General features: G+C 36.4%; 1 protein-coding gene across 18 annotated transcripts in view; it reads right to left on the bottom strand.

Annotated features, from left to right (window-relative positions):
- Positions 1–19469, bottom strand: part of Nbeal1 (neurobeachin like 1) — a 159589-nt gene that overhangs the window by 108761 nt on the left and 31359 nt on the right. For 9 of the 18 annotated variants that reach the window (XM_006496032.4, XM_006496030.4, XM_006496033.4 and 6 more), the window contains 4 exons: positions 12287–12372; positions 7195–7501; positions 4837–4943; positions 860–946 (listed from right to left, as the gene is read on the bottom strand). In XM_006496032.4, the coding sequence (XP_006496095.1) occupies positions 860–946; positions 4837–4943; positions 7195–7501; positions 12287–12372 (587 nt within the window). The remainder of the gene's footprint in view (positions 1–859; positions 947–4836; positions 4944–7194; positions 7502–12286; positions 12373–19469) is intronic. The other 9 variants (XM_030254693.1, XM_030254692.1, NM_173444.2 and 6 more) reach the window with 3 other exon arrangements.

Raw genomic sequence — 19469 nt, 5'->3', positions numbered from 1 at the left:
GTATGTTACTTAATCTTAATCAAAAGTCCTGGCTTCATATGTAGATTAAAATTCTGCATACATAAATTCATATAAATAAGAGTTGTGCTAGACTTTGCTCAAGAATAAATTAAAAAGACCTCATCATAGCTACTACTTGAATTTACAAATCTCTTATAAAAATTATAATAATATGTAAGTAGCCCTTGGAGTCCAAATAGGAGAAATCTAACACAATAAAAAACTCTGTGAGTCTCTATTTTTATATCCAAAAAAGATATAACAAATTATAATATAGTTTTTTAAACAACTCAGTAAACCTAAGCATTAAAATAATTTTATCAGAATATATATAAATTCTCAAACAAATATGTTGAGAAAAAAAAGACAATTTTACATGTAGGTTGAATTTGGAGAACAACAACAAATCAAATTGTATGCTGAATTAACATTCAAAGGTTCATCATCTTCTTCCCTTCCTCCAAGATTCAGGTTGTCCATTTAATTATAAATCATTGTGTCAATAAGAAGCGAAGAATCAAGATATTCACCATGACTACACATATTCACAAAGCCCTCATGTCCCAGTACACCACAGTGCTTAGAAAATGAAGCCCCTCAAACACAGAGTCATCACCAGGTGGTCAACACTGAAACTGGGTTCCATTCCTGTGCTTTTAATCTTCTCACTCTGGAAAATGCACACATTAAAACAGATAGAACTACAATGATGACTTATGTTTTAATTTAAATAATCCTCAAAATTAAATAGAACTAGAGGTTCGTGGGTTTGGAGAAATAAGAAAAGCACAGGAATAGTTATCCCACTGACTGATTTTTTTTGGACTTCAGCTGAAACAAGATGCAGGCTTGTAGATACCTGATCCTCACTCATCTCTGTCAGTAATTGGTTGGCAAGGTCTTTCTCATTCTTGTCTGTCACCTTACTGTGAGCATTTAAAAATAGCTGTTAAAAACAGAGACAAGAACAATGGAGAAAGAACATTAAATTGTTACCTAAAAGCAGAATGAGGTCCAGCTGGATTTCCATGTCTCTTGAAAACTAATCCAAGAATCCACAAGTGAAGTACATTAACTTCCAGAAATATGTAATTATTTGCTTTCTGAATAACAATTTAATAGTAGTTTACATACTATATAACTAGAGTAGATAAAGATCTTAAAATAAACAAACAATAACTAACAACTGATTAATATTCTCAAATTCGTGAATAATCAGTAGAGAATGCCATTCAGAAAGGAAAGTTAACTACTGAGATGGATAAAAGACTCCACAGGAAATAATGGATTTAGCTAAGTGAGACTGCAAAATCCTATAAAGCAAACATTAAAAGAGGCTCTTTCCAGCAATTTTTCTCAGAGTCTCAAAAGAGACTAGCGTGCAGTTTGACAAGGACGTCAGTATGCAGCACTGCCTAATCACAGTTACCTGACCTCACATCCTGTTAAAACACAGTCTTCAGCAGACCTCATTCATATTTATTTTGTAGTCTGGAAAGGGAAATCCCTGACACACATGAGGTTTACATTGTACGGATACATTTCTATGTGTGCATGAAGTGGGCAGGAGACATGATACACTGCACACACGGAAGACAAAGGACAACGTTGCAGAGTGCGTTCTCTCCTTTCACTTTTACATGAGTGTCATGGATAAACTCTGGTCACTGGGCTTGAGTGCCAGATGACTTAACCCAATGAGTAGTAAGACTAGCTCATAATTATTCTCTTTTACATGAAATAAAGTCATTAGATTCTTTAGTTTCAGTGCATTGACTCAGCATCCCAAAAGGTTTCAACTTCTGTCAAATGAATGAAGAGAAACTTCAAATGAAAGTGAATGGACTAAAAGCATTCTAATAAGGAACTTCTTAGGAACTTCTGTTATTTCAGAAATGGAGCTGGCTGAGTTGCATGCTTATATAATGCCATATAAAGTAAACAGGGCAGCAGGATAGTATAATGTAGAATGCAGCTGTACACGTACAGCTTAATGCAAGAACAGGCTTTAGAGTCAGATACCTTGTTTTGTATCTCAGTTCTATTCAACTGTTGAACTCCTGCTACCTCACCTGGCAGAATCTCTAAATGATTATTGGTACTATTAAGAGTGTGTGTGAGCTGGGCGTGGTGGCTAACCATGAAAAAATATTAAATTATGTCACCTGCAGACAAATGAATGAAACAAACTATGCCAGATATAGACGGGTACCACATGTTCTTGTTCGCATGTTGAAACGAATAAATAAACAAAAATTCATTTAATTTAAGCAGAAAAAGAATTGCTAGGGCTTAGGAACGATGGCAGTATTGGTGGCAAGGACAGAAGAATGGAAGGACAGGATCAAAGCATAACACGCACGGATGTAAATACCTCATGAATCCAATTAATTTATAGACATACTGAGTTGAAAGACGATGGCTAGAATGTCACATGACCTGTGATGATTCAGACAAAAAAAAATTATCTTCCAAATGGAGAAAACTCCTGAAAGAAAAGACTCAGCCACAAAGGCCTGGCTTTCCCTTCTAAAAAACATTTCTTCTTTGGTATGTTCAGTACCAAAGAAAAATGCAGTGAGTAACACGAAATTAATAACTTTTTAAAAAGCTAGTACTAGCTACTGAGGCAGAAGTATTACTATGAAGTTCAAGGGCAGCTTGGTCCCACAGTGAGTTTGAGGCCAGCTTAAGCCATAGAGATGCTGCCTCAAAAACAAACTCAAGAGCTGCAACTGTGAAAGCTCACATAACACAGCAAATACAGACCTGTACAATACGATCATATTTTGGTAAATGAGAGATCACTATTTGACAGTGGTTCTGTAAGAGTCTATTACATGGTGAGTTGTATCTATCTTAGATTGAGTGAGTATACTAGGTGATATAATAGGTGATATACTAGGTGAAATAATACAAAAGATGTATTATTTCTTACAATTATCACTCTGTAAGACCTAACTGTTAGATCACAATCCTGGTTAGCTATGGAAAAAAAAATTACATTTTTAAAAAGACATAGACAGGTTGACAGGTGAGCCCTAGGATTGTCCCGTCTTTACCTTCTCAGAGCTGGAACTACAGGTTTTGGGTTGTGCCTAGATTTTTTCTGTGGTTCTGGGGAGTGGAACCCAGGCCCTGTAGCTCCCTACAAGCACTTTCTGGACTTATCCATCTTTCTAGCCTTGCTTGATGACGATTTATCATCAGCCTTCTGGGAATCGGAGGGCTGGGGAGTTGGCTCCGTGGGGTACTTGCTGCCAAGGCCTGGAAACCTGAGGTTGAACCTCAGAATCCACATGATAGAAAGAGAGAACAAATGAAAAAAACAAGAATCCCTACTAAGGAATAATATCGGAATCAACCAACTGTTTTCAACTAGGAAGTACAAGAATTAACAGAAAGACATACAGATCTACGGAGTAGTTTTGTTTCTCTAAAACCTTTTAAGCAACATCTTAAATACACAAGCACACAATATAAAACACAGAACCATGACTGCTGTGCACTCTCTCACACTGCTGTGGCAAGAATAAACTGGAGAATAGTAACAACAGTGAAAAAGCTAACTGGCAGTATGTACAAAGAGCCTTACAGGGTTCTGATTAGTTTTCTATATTTTATAACTAGCTGTAAGTTGTCATACAAAGTCTCTTAATTTTAAAAACATACAAGTCTAGTTTATACCCTGTGACTAGGAATTCTACAAGAAATAGAATTCCATTTATGAAAAACTTCAGAGTTACCTGATATAAAATACTGGGTTGGGAAAACGACTCCGAATGGAACTACTGTCAAATGGCATAAGGAAGTTCACTGTATCTGTATGCTCTAGACAAATAGCTAGGCAAGAAACTATGACTTTAAATGGTCTCAAGTATGTGTTTCAATGCCTAGGCTGAAATGTTCTACAAAAAAAAAAATCACATGAATTTTAGTACTTGTAGACAATTACAAACAATGTAATTCTAGTTTCAATCAAGACAAAGCCTATCATCACCATGTAGACAGTGAGTAGCTCTTTCTTTAAGGGGCTCTTCTGAGATTGGAGGATTTAGATGTTTGCCTAGTTCCTACACCAGGGCATGCGACAACTGAATGCCCTCTGTCTAGCCTGGGCTGAGCTAAGTGAGAAGTGAGGCTGAGTGTCCAGTGGTAACTGCATACCCTGAGGGAGGACAGCCTTGGCCAGAGGCCTACATCCATCTCTCACTGGATCAGAGATCCATGACAAAGTATAAAACTTTGTGTCTCATTCTGTCTGATCTGTGATGTACGGTATATGTACATACATACATACTAATATGCTCTAATTTAATAATGATAATTAAATCAGTTTATTTGTTTTAAAAAGATAAAATTTGACTATGTAATGAAATGAAAACACAAATTAACAATAAAAATGCCGGCAGTGATGTGCTCAAATCTGAAACAAAACAAACTTTGGTGGTTTTTTCCTCTGTGAGACAAGATCCCACTAACTGGCTCTAGCTGTCCTAGAACTCACTATGTAGACCAGGCTGCCCTCAAACTCACAGAGATCTACCTGCCTCTGCTTCTTAAGTGCTAGGATCAAAGGGATGTGTCACTATGCCCAAATTAAAAAAAAAATGTTTAAAAATCTTAACAATGCCAGCAAGATGGCTGAGGAGGATAAGGCCCTTGTTGCCAAGACTGTCAACCCAAGTCTAGTCCCTAAACCACGTTAGGAGAATAGAATCAATTCCCACAAGCTACCTTCTGACTGTCCGCATTCATGCTGTGGTACATACCCACATGCAAATAACTAAGTAGGTAAACACATTTTCATAAACAACAATAATAATAATAAAGTACCTTGCAGTTCTGTAGAAGTCGGATGAGATGTTCAAAGCAATTACTGTTGAGAAAAATGGCCTGAAGAACGGGCCTGTCTGTGCAATCTAACATGGATGTGATGGTATCTATAAAAATTAAAACAAAATCATGTAAAAGTAAAAATTTAGGATGAAACATCTATTGCTATCATTTTAAAGTTAGACTTTTCAGTTGACAGATGTACAGTGACTGGGAGAGAGATGAACAGAAAGCCAATGCTGTAATTAAGAAAAACGAACATTTTCTACTACTTTATAATTCAAGCTAGTTTTAATTTTACATATGACTGGAAAATATTTTTCAGCAGCCTGCCAAGGTGTTCTAAAAGGCTCAAGTTCTATGTTTGATTTGCTATTAGTATCTGTTTGATATTTAGTAGTCATATTTAAACACTATGAAATGAATACATGGCCCAGAAAAGCAATGATAACATTTATTTCTCATTTCCTACTGCAGTGATAATCTAATCAAGAAATCAAAGGATATCTGGCATGAAAAATATCATAGTTCCCAATAAAAACGAATTCTATCTAACAGAGGATCAAACTGATTTTTAAACTTACAACTTACAGTAACTACAGAAAATAACATGAACTAAAAACTATACAATTTTAAATTTTCTATATAAACATATAATTTACCTCTTCAATAATATTTTATGCACATTTCTAAATTAATATATGTACATATGAATTTATACACCAGTTCATTACTGTTTCTTATAGCTGAGTGGTGAGATATAAAAAGTTTTGCTCTCAGCTGGGTGGTGGTGAACAACTTTAGTCCCACCACTTGGGAGGCAAGGCCAGCCTGGTTATCAGAGTTCCAGGACAGCCAAGGCTACACAGAAAAACCATCTCAAAAAACCAAACCAACCAACCAAACAAACAAACAAAAGAAAACAAGAAGAAAACCAAACCTTTTATTCTCATTTTTCTTACTAAGTCTCCTAGTTTAGCATAATTACAATATATACCACTGTAATGAATTCAGTTCTTTAACAATCTAACACAAGTAATACAACAAGAATCATATGAAGTATTGATCACAATTTACAACATACTGAACTGCCATCATGGTTTCCATCAGTGACCCTTTTAAATGCAGTGTGCACAGGACACGAGACGTCTCATAGGAAGCGCCGTGCTGTGCTTCTGTATCTTATTTGTTGCTCTATTTACACAACATAAATTACTCAGATGAAGGGAAACATTTTGTATTAGGTTGAATATTTTAATTATAGTTATTGTCATTTCCAAATACATGCTTACAATAAAACTACAAAAAATAAGCAATAACCACTTGATATGTTTAACCTGGATTCCAGAGTCTAGGATATACTTGCAATATCACTCATTTGGCATGGCTTATTCTCCCTTCAGGATCACAAAGCTGACTACAGTCAGGAGTCTTCGCCTTTCCATGCTAGTTCTGTTCAATATGAACTGAAAGACTTTGGGAAATGTACTGCATAGCTAATCTCTATACTTTCATCCTTTAGAAGGAAAGAATGAGTGGGCATCATCTATTGTTGATTAAACCAATTGATGGAAAGTATGTGCTACACTAATACACTATAACCAAAAGTCAATCATTTTGAAGGGGAAAAAAAAGGGAATCATGGGGACTGGAGAGATGCCTCAGAAGTGAAGAGCACTGACTGCTCTTCCAGGGGTCCCAAGTTCAATTCCCAGCAACAAAATGGTGGCTCACAACCATCTGTAATAAGATCTGGTGTCCTCTTCTGGTATATCTGAAGACAGCTATAGTGTACTCATCATATATATAAAACAATTAAATAAATAAAATGTTTTATTTTTTAAAAAAAGGAATCATTTAAACTGGCTAGAGAGTTAGCAAAGCATAGAAACCAGATATTCTTGCACAGAGATGATGATGATGACGAAGGAGGAGGAGGAGAAAGAAGAAAAAAAAGAAAAAGAAAAGAAAAGACACAGGGGACCTCTGTGATGACTAGATGATCTCTCCTAAAGAACAGAAATGTTAGAGGCATTTACCAAGTTAACTTTATGATAGTACAAACTACAAATGGTACCTTCTCAAACCTCTTCCTGACAATTTTAGTCATAACTGATTCTGTTTTAGCAGAGACATTTTAATGGATTAGACTTCAAAAAAGAATATAACCAAGTTTTTCCTTGATAAAGTAAAAATCTAAACAAATCAATTTCATACTAATTATTTGGAAGTCAAAAATCTACATATTCATTACCTGAACTAAGAAGTCAACACTGTTAATACAACAGACCTGTACTTCAAAAGAAACTGAATAAGAAAGCAAATATAAACTGAGGAAAAACTTCACTGAATACTTACTGAGCATCTTAATCTGCAGAGCTATGAACTGGCTTTCCCACCGCCTGGACCTCCCCTGCTTAGGTAAAGCTGAGTGATCAGAATTAAGCAACTTAAAATAGTTCTCCAGGATGGTACTGGTTTCCACCTGACGCTGGTCAGAGCTGCTAGTAAGAAGGATATGCACCACTTGTGTAAGGCATTTCAGAGTTAGCTCTCTCTTTCTACCCACTTCCTCAGGATCTCCTTCTTCCCATGAATCACAATCAGACAAAACTCGCATAAGAACTTCCATGGTGGCTGGAGAAATTGCTTGCAAAGCATTCCTCTGAAACATTAAAAACAATAAAAGATAAAACTAAGGTTTTATATATTTACAATAAAAAAGTTAGTACACCTACGAGTAACTTCTTTTAAATAGTTATTAATTGATAACAGATATTCTCAAGAGACAATGCAAATGTTACCCATATCTAAGTCTTACTTTGCTCACTACTAATCTGAAATTCATTTCCATCCTTTGCAGCTAAAAGTAACATGTTGAGATAGTTCTACTCAGAAACAGAGGACAAAGATCATGACAAGGCTATTAAAAAAAAAATGAAATGGGGGGTCTTTCATTCTTTCTCTTTCTTTTCTCCCCGTCCACCCTGAGCCTGGAGAGCAAACCCAATGCTTGGAGCCACCTTTACATTAGAAAACATAAAACCCAAGAATTAAAGAATAGACAGAGAACAAAGGGTAAAAACAGGATACTCAAAGAATCTTACTTAGCCCATGAACAGTTCTCAGTTTCTGTACCCACTGCCTGCATTTAAATTTCTTAACCAAGAATTTTAAAACAACACCACCTTACCTCCAAGCTGTTTTTTACTTTTTACTTTTTTTTTTTTTACCTTTTTACTTTCTTTCTTTCCACCCCAAGTGCTAGGGACTGAACCCAGGGCTGCCACATGCTGTATGTACAGTCTCACTAAGTGACACCTATAATTCCTCAACTGCAGGGTTTTTTTCCAAAGATAAAAGAGAATAAATTAAACTTGTATAATTTTATTATTATACAGCAAATCAAAAATTGGATACAATTCTAACTCCCTTAGTTTTTATAAGTAGGGGCCACTTTGCTCATTGTTTTACTTTATGTGTCCTTTAGTCCTGATAACTATTCTGTAAATGTCAATGTTTCCATATTATAAATAAGTAAATCAAAAGACAAATAATTTTTCTGAGCTTGACCTCTGTGGAATGGACACAAGATTCAAAGCTAGGTCAACCCATGTCCTTACTCTTAACAAAACATGACAGGTTCTCTTATGTGTAGCCACAGATCTAAAAGGCAAATATGTCAATGGGAAATTCCAGCACAGTGTTTTGGAAAACACCTGTCATTAGACTTCTTTCTTTTATGGTAGGATCATTTTTATATCAAGTTGACTTGAAAGTCAACTAAGATTGCCTTACCCTGACCTAACACCCAGCAAGCAACCTTCTGATTTCAGTAAGTTAAGCTGACTTACTGATCACAAAGATTCTGAGAAGTTTTTGTACATAAAACAATAAATTGAATCTCTGGTATCTTTTATTTTTCATAGTAAGTGTTCATCACAGAATTATCTTTGAGCTTCATAACTCATGAGTTCTTACAAGAATATGTCTCTAAGTACTCAAAGGTGAAAGAGATTCAAATAGGTTCTCCCTTAGTTAATGGCAATACCATTCTTATTTTTTCATGTATATCTGTCAATTCCTATCCACAATGGTGAAATAAGGTTATGAAAATTGTGAGATAACAATCCAAAAGAAGAAAGTCAGTTAATACAGCAAAGTGATGAGGCAGAGACGTAAAGCAGAAGTAAGGCCAGCTGGTGGTGACACACGCCTTCAATCCCAGCATTTTGAGAAGAAGAGGCTGGCAGACCTCTGTGAGTTTGAGGCTAGCCTAGTCTACAAAGCTAGTTCTAGGACAGCCACGGCTACACAAAGAAATCGGTCTCGGAAGAAGAAAACAAACAAAGGAACAAACAAACACAACAGAAAGTTAAATATAGACAACTGTTCTATATTTCCTATATTATAGGAAGACTGCTACCTTCCATTAGGATCAAAAGAAGTCCACAAATACAACCAGGAAGTCAAATAGAGACACTGGATTCTAGAAAGGGGACAGAATAAATAAACCAGAGAAAGAAATTTTAGCAACTATCTAAAAGTGATAGGTATGAATATGAACAGGATGTGATGATCATTAAAAGAATAGTATAATAATATAGATACAAACAAGAATAGAAAACATGGGGAGAGAATTTCATCAGTAGGAAACCCAATCTTGGACTGGATTTACATACTAGAAAACACACTTGAATATACCTAGATACATTAGATACATTAACTAAAAGGAATCAGTCACCCTGGCACAAAAGAACATGTCTGTAATCCCAGCCTTCACAAGATGCAGGAGGATCCTATGTTCAAGGCCAGCATAAGGTTACATAGTTAAATCCCATCTCAAAATACAATCTTAGAGAAAAAAAGGGGGAGGGATTACACATAAATATATCAAATTATCAGTTTACGCATTTACTTAAGAATAAAACAGTAGCCTCTTAAGTCTCCAAACAAAACAATAAACTGGAACCCAGTATCCAGTGTCCCTACTTGGGCTTCCTGGTGGATTATAAGGACTTCTCATCACCTGCTGGAAGATAAGGAACACCTGTTGCTATGTAACTAAAAGTTCTTACTGGCATAAAAAAAGAGCCTTTGTGAGAGCTCTCAAGTGTAGAAAATCTAAATATCATCTCCAAGATGCCTTACTGAACACAGACAAGATTAGTTTTAAATATCCCAAGTGATCAGGTAATATGCACATATCAATGAAGTTTTGTATTTAAATGAAATTAAAGAGTTTCAAGAATTCTAGGCTTTTAAATAAAATTATAGTCTAAACGTAATTTGCTATATGTACAAAAATGTTCCATGTAAAATAAAAGACTATTATTTCAAAACAGGAAGACAGAGAAAGAAAAGAAGGGGAATCCAGACATGGTGGCTGTGACAGTTTGTATATGCTTGGCCCTAGGAATGCCACTATTAGGAGAGTAGGTGTGTCACTGTGGGCATGGGCTTTAATATGATTGTCCTAGCCGCCTGGAAGCCAGTCTTCTGCTAGCTGCCTTCAGAACAAGAGGTAGAACTCTCAAGCTCCTCCAGCCCCGTGCCTGCCTGGATGCTGCCACGCTCCTGCCTTGATGATAATGGACTGAACCTCTGAACCTATAAGCCAGCCCCAATTAAATGTCATCCTTACAAGAATTTCCTTGGTCATGGTTTCTGTTCACAGCAGTAAAACCCTAACTAAGACAGTGGCACACACCTTTAAACCCAGCACTGGAGATGCAGAGACAGTCAGATCTCTATGAGTTCCAGACCAGCCTGGTCTACAGAGCCAGTTCCAGGACAGTCAGGGGTGCTACACAGAAGAAACTCTGTCTCAAAAGAACAACAACAAGAAAGTTTTAGAAAAGAAAAAGAAGAAAGAAGAGAAGAAAGAAAAGGGGGAAGGCAGGAATTCAAAGAATCTATAAACTTGAATAAAAACATATTTCTTTATTTCTAGTAGACTATTTGAAATTTAGTATTTCATTCAAATTTAAATGTAAATAACAAAACACAGCAATGTAAGCAATACTTGCCATTCTGTCATGAATAAAAATTCTATGTACTATCCTATTATTATAGCTGTTATGATATAACAAGATCCTGCACAGCCTATCAAATGTTGGCCCTTCCTAGGTCAGATATCCTGTTCTTTCAAACTCCTAGGCTCAAGGACTCCTCCTGTCAACTTCCTGCACAGCTTTGACTAAAGCTTTGTAGCACATGCCTTACTCACTGCTGTACCCTGTTGTTTTACACTTTAGGAAAAGCCATAGTGGGGCTGGAGTATAGCTCAATAGCATGAGTATCTGTCTATATCATGTGTGGGACCATAAATTCAATCCCAGGACCACATAAAAACATACACAGACAAGTGCCAGGCACAGTGGCTCACCCCTTTAATCCTAGCACTCAGAAGGCAGAGGCAGGTGGATCTCTGTGAGTTTGAGGTCAACCTGGTCTACAAATCGAGCTTCAAGACAATCAGGGCTGTTAGAGAAACCCTGTGTCAAAACAAAACAAAACACACACACACACAATGTCATAAATTTGTTTTCTTAACATTTCAGCAAATTTCAAATTATTTTGTCTTTTATGATATGTATTTTACTTTAGACATTTAAGAAATTCTAATAAGGGGCTTTATCAAATTCCAAAAGGGGTATCGAACACAAAGTGTACATAACGGGTAGAGAATTTCTCATTTAAACTGCATGGTTTAAGAAAGCATTTACAATGTTCTCTCTGAATTATCATTAGCCTGTTGGCAACTAGTGGTTGTACTCAGCTTGCCAGAAACATACTTTTTTATTGTTGTTGTTTTTTTGTTTTTTTGATTTTGTTTTTTGAGACAGGGTTTCTCTGTATAGTCCTGGCTGTCCTGGAACTCACTGTGTAGACCAGGCTGGCCTCGAACTCAGAAATTTGCCTGCTTCTGCCTCCCAAGTGCTAGGATTAAAGGCGTGAGCCACCAAGAAACATACTTTTTAAGACACCAAACACAGAAAAACTAGAAATTCAATTTTGTAAACAATGAAATTAGTTGGGATTGCGGGAACATGCATAAATAGTTATATAAATATATTTAATAATTGCAAATAGGCAACAGAGTGACTAAATTTATAACTCTGAAAATCAAACTGGCTAGAATTTTATTTCTTCACACCTATAAGGCTGATTTCCTCTATACTTTAAAATAATAACTAGTAACTAAAATCCAAAAGAAATATGAACTTAAATTACCAAAATTTGTCCAATCTATTCATCCAGTAATACTGTCAGTGCTAATGTTACTTAAGTTTTTAATGAAGATTTTAAGAAGTTTAGTTTCAAACAAAATATAAATTTAAAAGTTCTATGAAGCATGGGGTTATAAAGACACAGACTACATTAATAAATCCATGGAGAGACTTTGGTGCTGTTAACTACTATACATTAGCTTCAACACTGTCCTCACCTGCCCACCGGCTACAATGGCTCCAAAGAGATGCAATAAGCAACACTTAAGACTGTCCTTGAGATGTTCACTTTCCTGAAAACATTCTGTGAATATAATACACAAATAAACAAATAAATAAGATTTCTATTTCAGAACACAATTCATGTCTAAGGAATGCTTGAAAATTGACACATAAAGACCTATATGTGAAAAGGCTAAATTTTGTTGAAAGGAAACATTTGTCATGTTTCACTTAATTCCCATAGTAATCCATAAGGACATCTTGTCCCATCATGAATGAGCTACTATAAGTTATTATCTCATCTAAAGTAACATAGTTACTAAGTGACAGAACAAGAACTTACCCCTGTCCTAAATTAGATTCACTTCTTTTTGTTTTAGCAACTGACCCTTACTTTAGTGAATTACAAAATGGAAGAGTTAAATAAAAAGATTTACTAAATCAACTCTAAGGATCAATTTCTAAACTTCTAGCACTTATATGTGTTTTAGCATAATAAAACTTTTTGCTATTTTTAAATGCTACATGTCAAAGAAAAATTAAGGCAGAAAAACAAAACAATTAAGAAAAGTTTCCCTTTGATCTGGTCCTCAATTTACAACATTCTCCACCCTAAAAAATTATTTTTTAAAGAAAAATGAGCTATATAATATACAGTCTTTCTCAGGAATTCAGGGATCATTGGTTCCAGGAGCCTCACCTCAGAATACAAAAAGCCATGGGTATTCAAGCCCCTGAGTAAAATGATGCAGAATTTGCTTGGAGCCTATACTAATCCTCTCATATATGTTAAACCACTCTAGATTATGGAGGCTATCTAAAATGATGTAAAAAGTATGTAAGTAACTGTAACACTGCACTGTTTAGGAGGTGAAAACAAGAAAAAGTCTGGGCATGTATAGATGCAATTTCTTTCCCACTACATGATTTCAAGCTACAGGTGTATCTGCAAATGTGGAACTCAAGAGATATAGAAAGTTGACTCTCCTGAACATGCTTGTAGTTTTTTAATTTATTATGGATATTACCATAATTTAACAGATAATCTACCTTATTCATCTTTATTACCAAAGCACAAAATTAAATCAGGATGAGCATTTCTTTAACCAGTCTCCCTTGAACTCTATCCCCAGTTTGCATTACCCAGTTCTCTACTGACAAACTGTTGTTCCACTCCGATTCTGGGAGAGGTGTTAATAAGTTCATGTGCATGTATGTGATGTCCTGGAACACTGGAATTACAGGCATGTGCTACGGTGTAGGTCCTCATGTTTGCACAGCAAGTACTTTAGTGACTGAGCCATATGCCCAGCCCTTGTCTGCCCTTTCTTTTTACCATCCTGTAATAAATGCTGTTTGCCTTTACTACATTCTTACACAACAGAATGACAAATATCCAACTTCATACACAACACTGCCAAACAGAGCTATAAAATGTTCTAACAGAAAATTGTAATTAAGAAAATGAAGCCATTACAACTATGTTGGAATAACTGTCATACACATGCTTTCCTGTTTTAAACAGTATAAAATGGACAAAATAGGTCCCAGAAATCAGGTCAGAAAACGGTCATATATTGAAGAAGGCAAACATGTTGAACTCAAGGATCACTTCAGATTTGTTTTTAGGGATACTTTCAGAATTACTGCAGAGAATGGTACAAAAGACCAGTTTAGGGACCAGAAATAAATATAAGTAAAGGCAATTGAAATCTGCAAAATGGAATACTGGAATAGAGAAAATTATACAAAATGCTCCAAAAATACATGTAGCACTTGGTTTGTGTCTGAGTAACAATCCTAGCAAAGTAATATAAAATTCCACAATAAGGCAAAAAACCCTACAAAGATGGGTAAGTAGAACTGTCTTAAAATCTTACACTATGACATAAGGTAAGTGTTTCATTCAACCACAGGGAAAAAAAAACCTAAGAAAAGAAATAGTATAAAGGATATAAAACATACATACCAAATATTGTCTAATCTAAAGTTCTTTAGGAAGGGCAATGAGATGAATCAGCAGGCAAAGTCAACTGCTGCCAAGCCTGGTGGCCTAAATTCAACATCAGGATTCACAGGTAGACCAACTACCTTCCTCTGATGTCACATGCATGCAGCTATGTGCAACATATAAAAAGAGAGATTTTTAAAAATTGTTTTTAAAGTATGCTAAGACTAGTTGTATTAATGTCTGGCAAAACATACAACAAATATTATTTCAGGTAGGGGTGAACATTTTGATACCAAAAAACAAGAACAAAACAAACAAACAAAAAGACTATGTTTTCTAACTATTATTATCAAAATAAAGTTATCTGAAAACCTCTTATGTGGATATTGTACCAAAAGTGGAAAAAAAAAATCTCTGTCCTATCCAAAGGCTATGAAAAAGAAGGTGATTTTAAAAGTCGCACACAAAAAGCTCCACAAGCCACTTACTTTTAGATTATTCAAAGCATACATCCCTCCCCAAGTCAACCTCAATGTCTTCAGAGATGTTCCAGAACAAATAAGTATGGTCACTTCACCCCTACAAATATCCTCCATCTAAGTCAATCATTAAAAAAAAAAATCAACAACAAACAAAAAAGCAAGGTAATATAACTTCTATTTTGAAGTTGAAGTCAATAAACATCAAATGAAACAAGTGTTGAAGACAGTGTATGATACTGAAACAGACAATTGAACACCTTGCTTGGTCTGGTGGACAGAAAAGGGCCTACTATGTTCCACTAGCTTCTATCTATAAGGTTTTGGACATTGTCAACAAATTGGAATCATTTGAGACCCTAAATCATCTAACATAGCCTTTCAATTTCCTGGGTCACAGAATATATGCAAGTATCATATGACTCAGCGAACTGATCCAATCAAAGCCATTCAGATCCTTCTTAAATCCTACCACTAGAAAACACCTTAGGGCCTTTGGGAAACTAACTGGCTACTGTAGACTTTGGGTTTCTATGTATGGCCTTTTAGATAAGCATCTAAATGAATCACTAAAAGGAAGCAACCAAGTTCTCCTTCATGGGAATAAGAACAAGAGAAGTCTTATGATACAGTAAAAGCTTTACTCAGTCAGTGCTTGGTCTTTGGGGGTTATCCCAACCTGGCAGACCTTTTAAATTGTGTGTTAACAAATAGCAGGGCCTAACCCTGGAGTTCTCAACTATGCCCTAAGTCAAAGCTATCTATCTGCTTGTAGGATATTTATCAAAATTGGCTCAGTTACCCAAGAGTTGACAGGATACATCAGAATAGTAGCTGTAGCCTCTAATCCCAGCATTTAGGAGACAGACGCAGATAGAGTCTGTGAGTTCAAGGCCAACCTGATATACTCAGTTCTAGGACAGCCAGAACTTTGTAGAGATACTATGGTTCCAAGAACCAAACAAACAAAAACAAAAACAAAAGAAAACAACAAAAATAGTAGCTGTCATAGTTCTCTTAATAGAAAATGCCCTTGGATTTTATCCACTGCCTTCTTATACTTTACAGCAAACAACCTTTCTACTAAAACTGAAATCTCCCAGTGGTTTAGATATTCTTTTATGTTACCAAACTTGGCTACTTGGTAACTGAAACATTTTTTGCAACAGTGCTCCACCTCAACTCCTCTACTTCATTTCCTTCCCAAGTATGGTTTACCTTACTCAAAGTTCACAGATTTAATATGGTTCACTGACACAAGTTCCTGAATAACTTATAACTGAATAAAGGAAGAATAAACCAGCTGTGTTATTTTTCCCCTTACAGATATCATAGAAGCCTAATCTCTGGCACCCAGAAATCAGCATAGCTGGTTATAAGAGCAGGCTTAATTTGTGCTCTTACCTAATTAACCAGGGCAAATGGCAACTATGTATACTGACTGTCATGGTAATGCATACACACACTGCCCTCTGAAAGAATTTACCCTACTGCTAAAAATAGTTTCATCAATTATGGATTTCAGATTCATTAGAAACAATATAGCTGCTGGCTGAAATAACAGCAGTCCATTAAAGGGCTATCTAATAAGTCAGAAAGAAACCTTAGGAAAGCAGCAGAGAAGATGCAGCAGCCAAACAGGCAACGGACTATCCCTTACTGGATCTTGGTGATCCTTGCCCAGGACAAACAGAGGCCTTGCCACTCAACCTGAAAGGGCCACTAAAGTATCTGAGGCCCTCTTTCTGGAAAATATTCTTCCATTTGGCTTCTCAAGAGCTCTTAAAATAGTAATGTGCCTTCATTTGCTTCCCAAATCACTCAATCTATACCCAAATCTCTGGGAATTTGAAGCTATCTTCATGACAATTAGAGACCTTATTCTTCTAAAACCTTGGGACACTTTAATCAAACTGTAAAGTTATTTTTAAAACATTATGCCAGTATACTCAGCTTATCTGAAGGGCAAGATTATCAATAGCCCTCCTCCTACTTTAGATAGCTTTTGTCCTAACCCCTTCTGAGGTGACTTATCAATGTCCTTTTCTATATGTAGATCTGTTGCTTGAAGAGGAAGCCTAGTCTAACCAACACATTCCAACAAGGTTATAAAAACCACAGGTTACAGAGACTGCTTAAGGGATATGGAGGTGCCTAAACTGCTTTTCAATGGGGAAAATAGTGTTCATATGAATTTACATGGAGAAGCCTTAGGGCCAACAATTTACTGGCTCGCTCGCTTTTTCCTTTCCCTTTCCCTTTCCCTTTCCTTTTCCCTTTCCCTTTCTCCCTTCCTTCCTTCCTTCCTTCCTTCCTTCCTTCTCTTTCCATTTATGTATTTACCAGGGATGGAGGGTTGGGGCACATGTTTGTTATGGCACAGATGTGGATGTCAGAGGACTACTTGGGAAGGAGAATCATTTATAAATTATATAGCTCAGGGGATTTCTCTTAATTCTAAATTACAAATGATTTTTTTAAAAAGCAACTGTACAAAAGCATTGCTTTAAACACCGTCATCACCCAACAAGAGGCACTTGTACTTTTTATTAAGGTTGACTATTTTATGTATGTGTTTGGTTACTACCTCGTCTATATTACATTACAAAAGTAGGTTCAAGATCCAGAGATAAATGATAGGTTGAAAGGTATTTGCCACCAAGACAAACAACCTGAGCTTGATCCGAGGAACCACGTGTTAGAGAGACCAACTCCTGCAAACTGTCCTCTGAGCTCCACACAAGCAAACTGTGGCACACTCAACACAAACAGACAAATAAATGATTTTTTAAAAATTCTTTTTAATGAAAAATCAAACCATAGGCACAATCTATGTTGGACACATGCTCTCTTGTGGTGAACTTTGTCTCAAACCAAGGACTACTGGCTGGCTGGGGTACCTATTTGACATATAAAAGCAGACCTGGCCATCAGGCTCTCCCACCCTGCCCCCTACCCTAAACTTCTCCAGGCCAGAAGTTTCTTCCCTATATAATCCGTCCATTTTGGCTATGCTGGTCCTCTTTGTCTACCCTTTACTCTCCTCCTAGCATTCGGCTTGCCCCTCCACCAACTCCCCTCAAGTGCTGGCTCAGACTGGCCATGATCACTCTGGACCCTTCCAGGTATCTCTGGCTATGCTCTCCCTTTTACCTACAATAAACCTTCTCCTCCACCATACTTTGGAGCAGTCATATTCTTTCCTTTTCATTTTTTTTTCTTGCTTCCCTTCTTTCTTTCTTCTTCTCATTCTTTTTTTTTTTTTTTCATTCAGTGAATAACTTTGGAAGTGGATCTCTAGATTTTCCAAGGAGGAAATGAGTCATATCTACTGTAATCTTAACAGATTAAGTCTTGTGTGTTTTTTTAAACTACTGTCTTGATTTTTTTCCTCTTATTTACATTCAACCCACCTCAAATAATCCTGCAAGTCTAAGTCCTTTCTGGATCTCCTTGATTCTCCTCTGAGGCCTGAAAGTCACTAAAAGAAGAGACCTTAAACACTTTTATGTCCAACTTCAATCCAAAACAGACAGATTAGCCCAATGTTACACTCCTAAATGACTTTAGGAACTCAACTCTTGGTATGTGTGTGTGGAGGGGGGGGGCGCTGTTGGGGGAGGTATTAAGACAGCTAACTAGGTATTAACAGTCTTAGAGGACACTGAGGTTAGAACTCTATTAAACAAACGTCTCAAATAACCAAAAAATTAATTAATTAATTATAGCAGCTAATAAGAAGAATGAGATTTGATTCTTATCTTTGGACCCAAAAGCATCGTGGAATGCCTAAAAGAACATTAATAGCCGGGCGGTGGTGGCGCATGCCTTTAATCCCAGCACTTGGGAGGCAGAGGCAGGCAGATTTCTGAGTTCGAGGCCAGCCTGGTCTACAGAGTGAGTTCCAGGACAGCCAAGGCTATTCAGAGAAAACCTGTCTCGAAAAAACAAAAACAAAAACAAAACAAAAAAAAAGAACATTAATAGATAAGTAAAGTGGGCTTCAAAAGCTCTAAATTTTTAAAGATTTTTATGTAGAAGAAGAAACTCTAATATTAAAAGAGTATGGGCAAACCATGGCTCCCTCCTAAATGGAACAATCTAAACAAGTCCATAAGCCACTTTATAGTCCCTCAGGAAAATCTACTTGTTTCAGAATTTAGAGGACAGTATAGAGCCTTCCTAGAATGTAGATCAGCTCAGCAGGCCTCTTTGGCCATTACCAACTCACTCATTGAGAATGAACCCACTCTACAATAGAATTCCCATATCTTCTATACTATATTGAGCCTCTCATCTCCATTCTTGACAGAGATCACAAGAACTGGTGATATAAGGAGTCCAGGATATAAGAAATCCAGGCCAAGATTCCACTGACTACATAATAGTGACTTAATTAGCCATTTCAGCTCAGGTCAAGATAAGGATGGAATTATAACAGTAAAGACATTACCATTTTCAACTAAAGAGAACAGAGAAAATAAGAAAGAACAAAGGTATACTGTTAGATTTCTTCAATTTTAGAGGACCTTACCAGAGTTTCAGTGGAATCCCTATATGATTTTCTTTTAAAGGCCAGCAACACAGCTCAGCCAGTAGAGTCTCTTCTGTGCAAAGCTAATAACCTGACTCCTAATCTGGAACTATTTAAAAGTCGAAGGAAATGGGCTGGAGAGATGGTTAAGAGCTCTCAGTGGTTAAGAGCACTGACTGCTCTTCCAGAGGTCCTGAGTTCAAATCCCAGCAACC

Source organism: Mus musculus, chromosome 1 (genome assembly GCF_000001635.26).
Source record: "Mus musculus strain C57BL/6J chromosome 1, GRCm38.p6 C57BL/6J".
NCBI lineage: Eukaryota > Metazoa > Chordata > Mammalia > Rodentia > Muridae > Mus > Mus musculus.
This window is presented reverse-complemented; position numbering and strand designations above follow the sequence as displayed.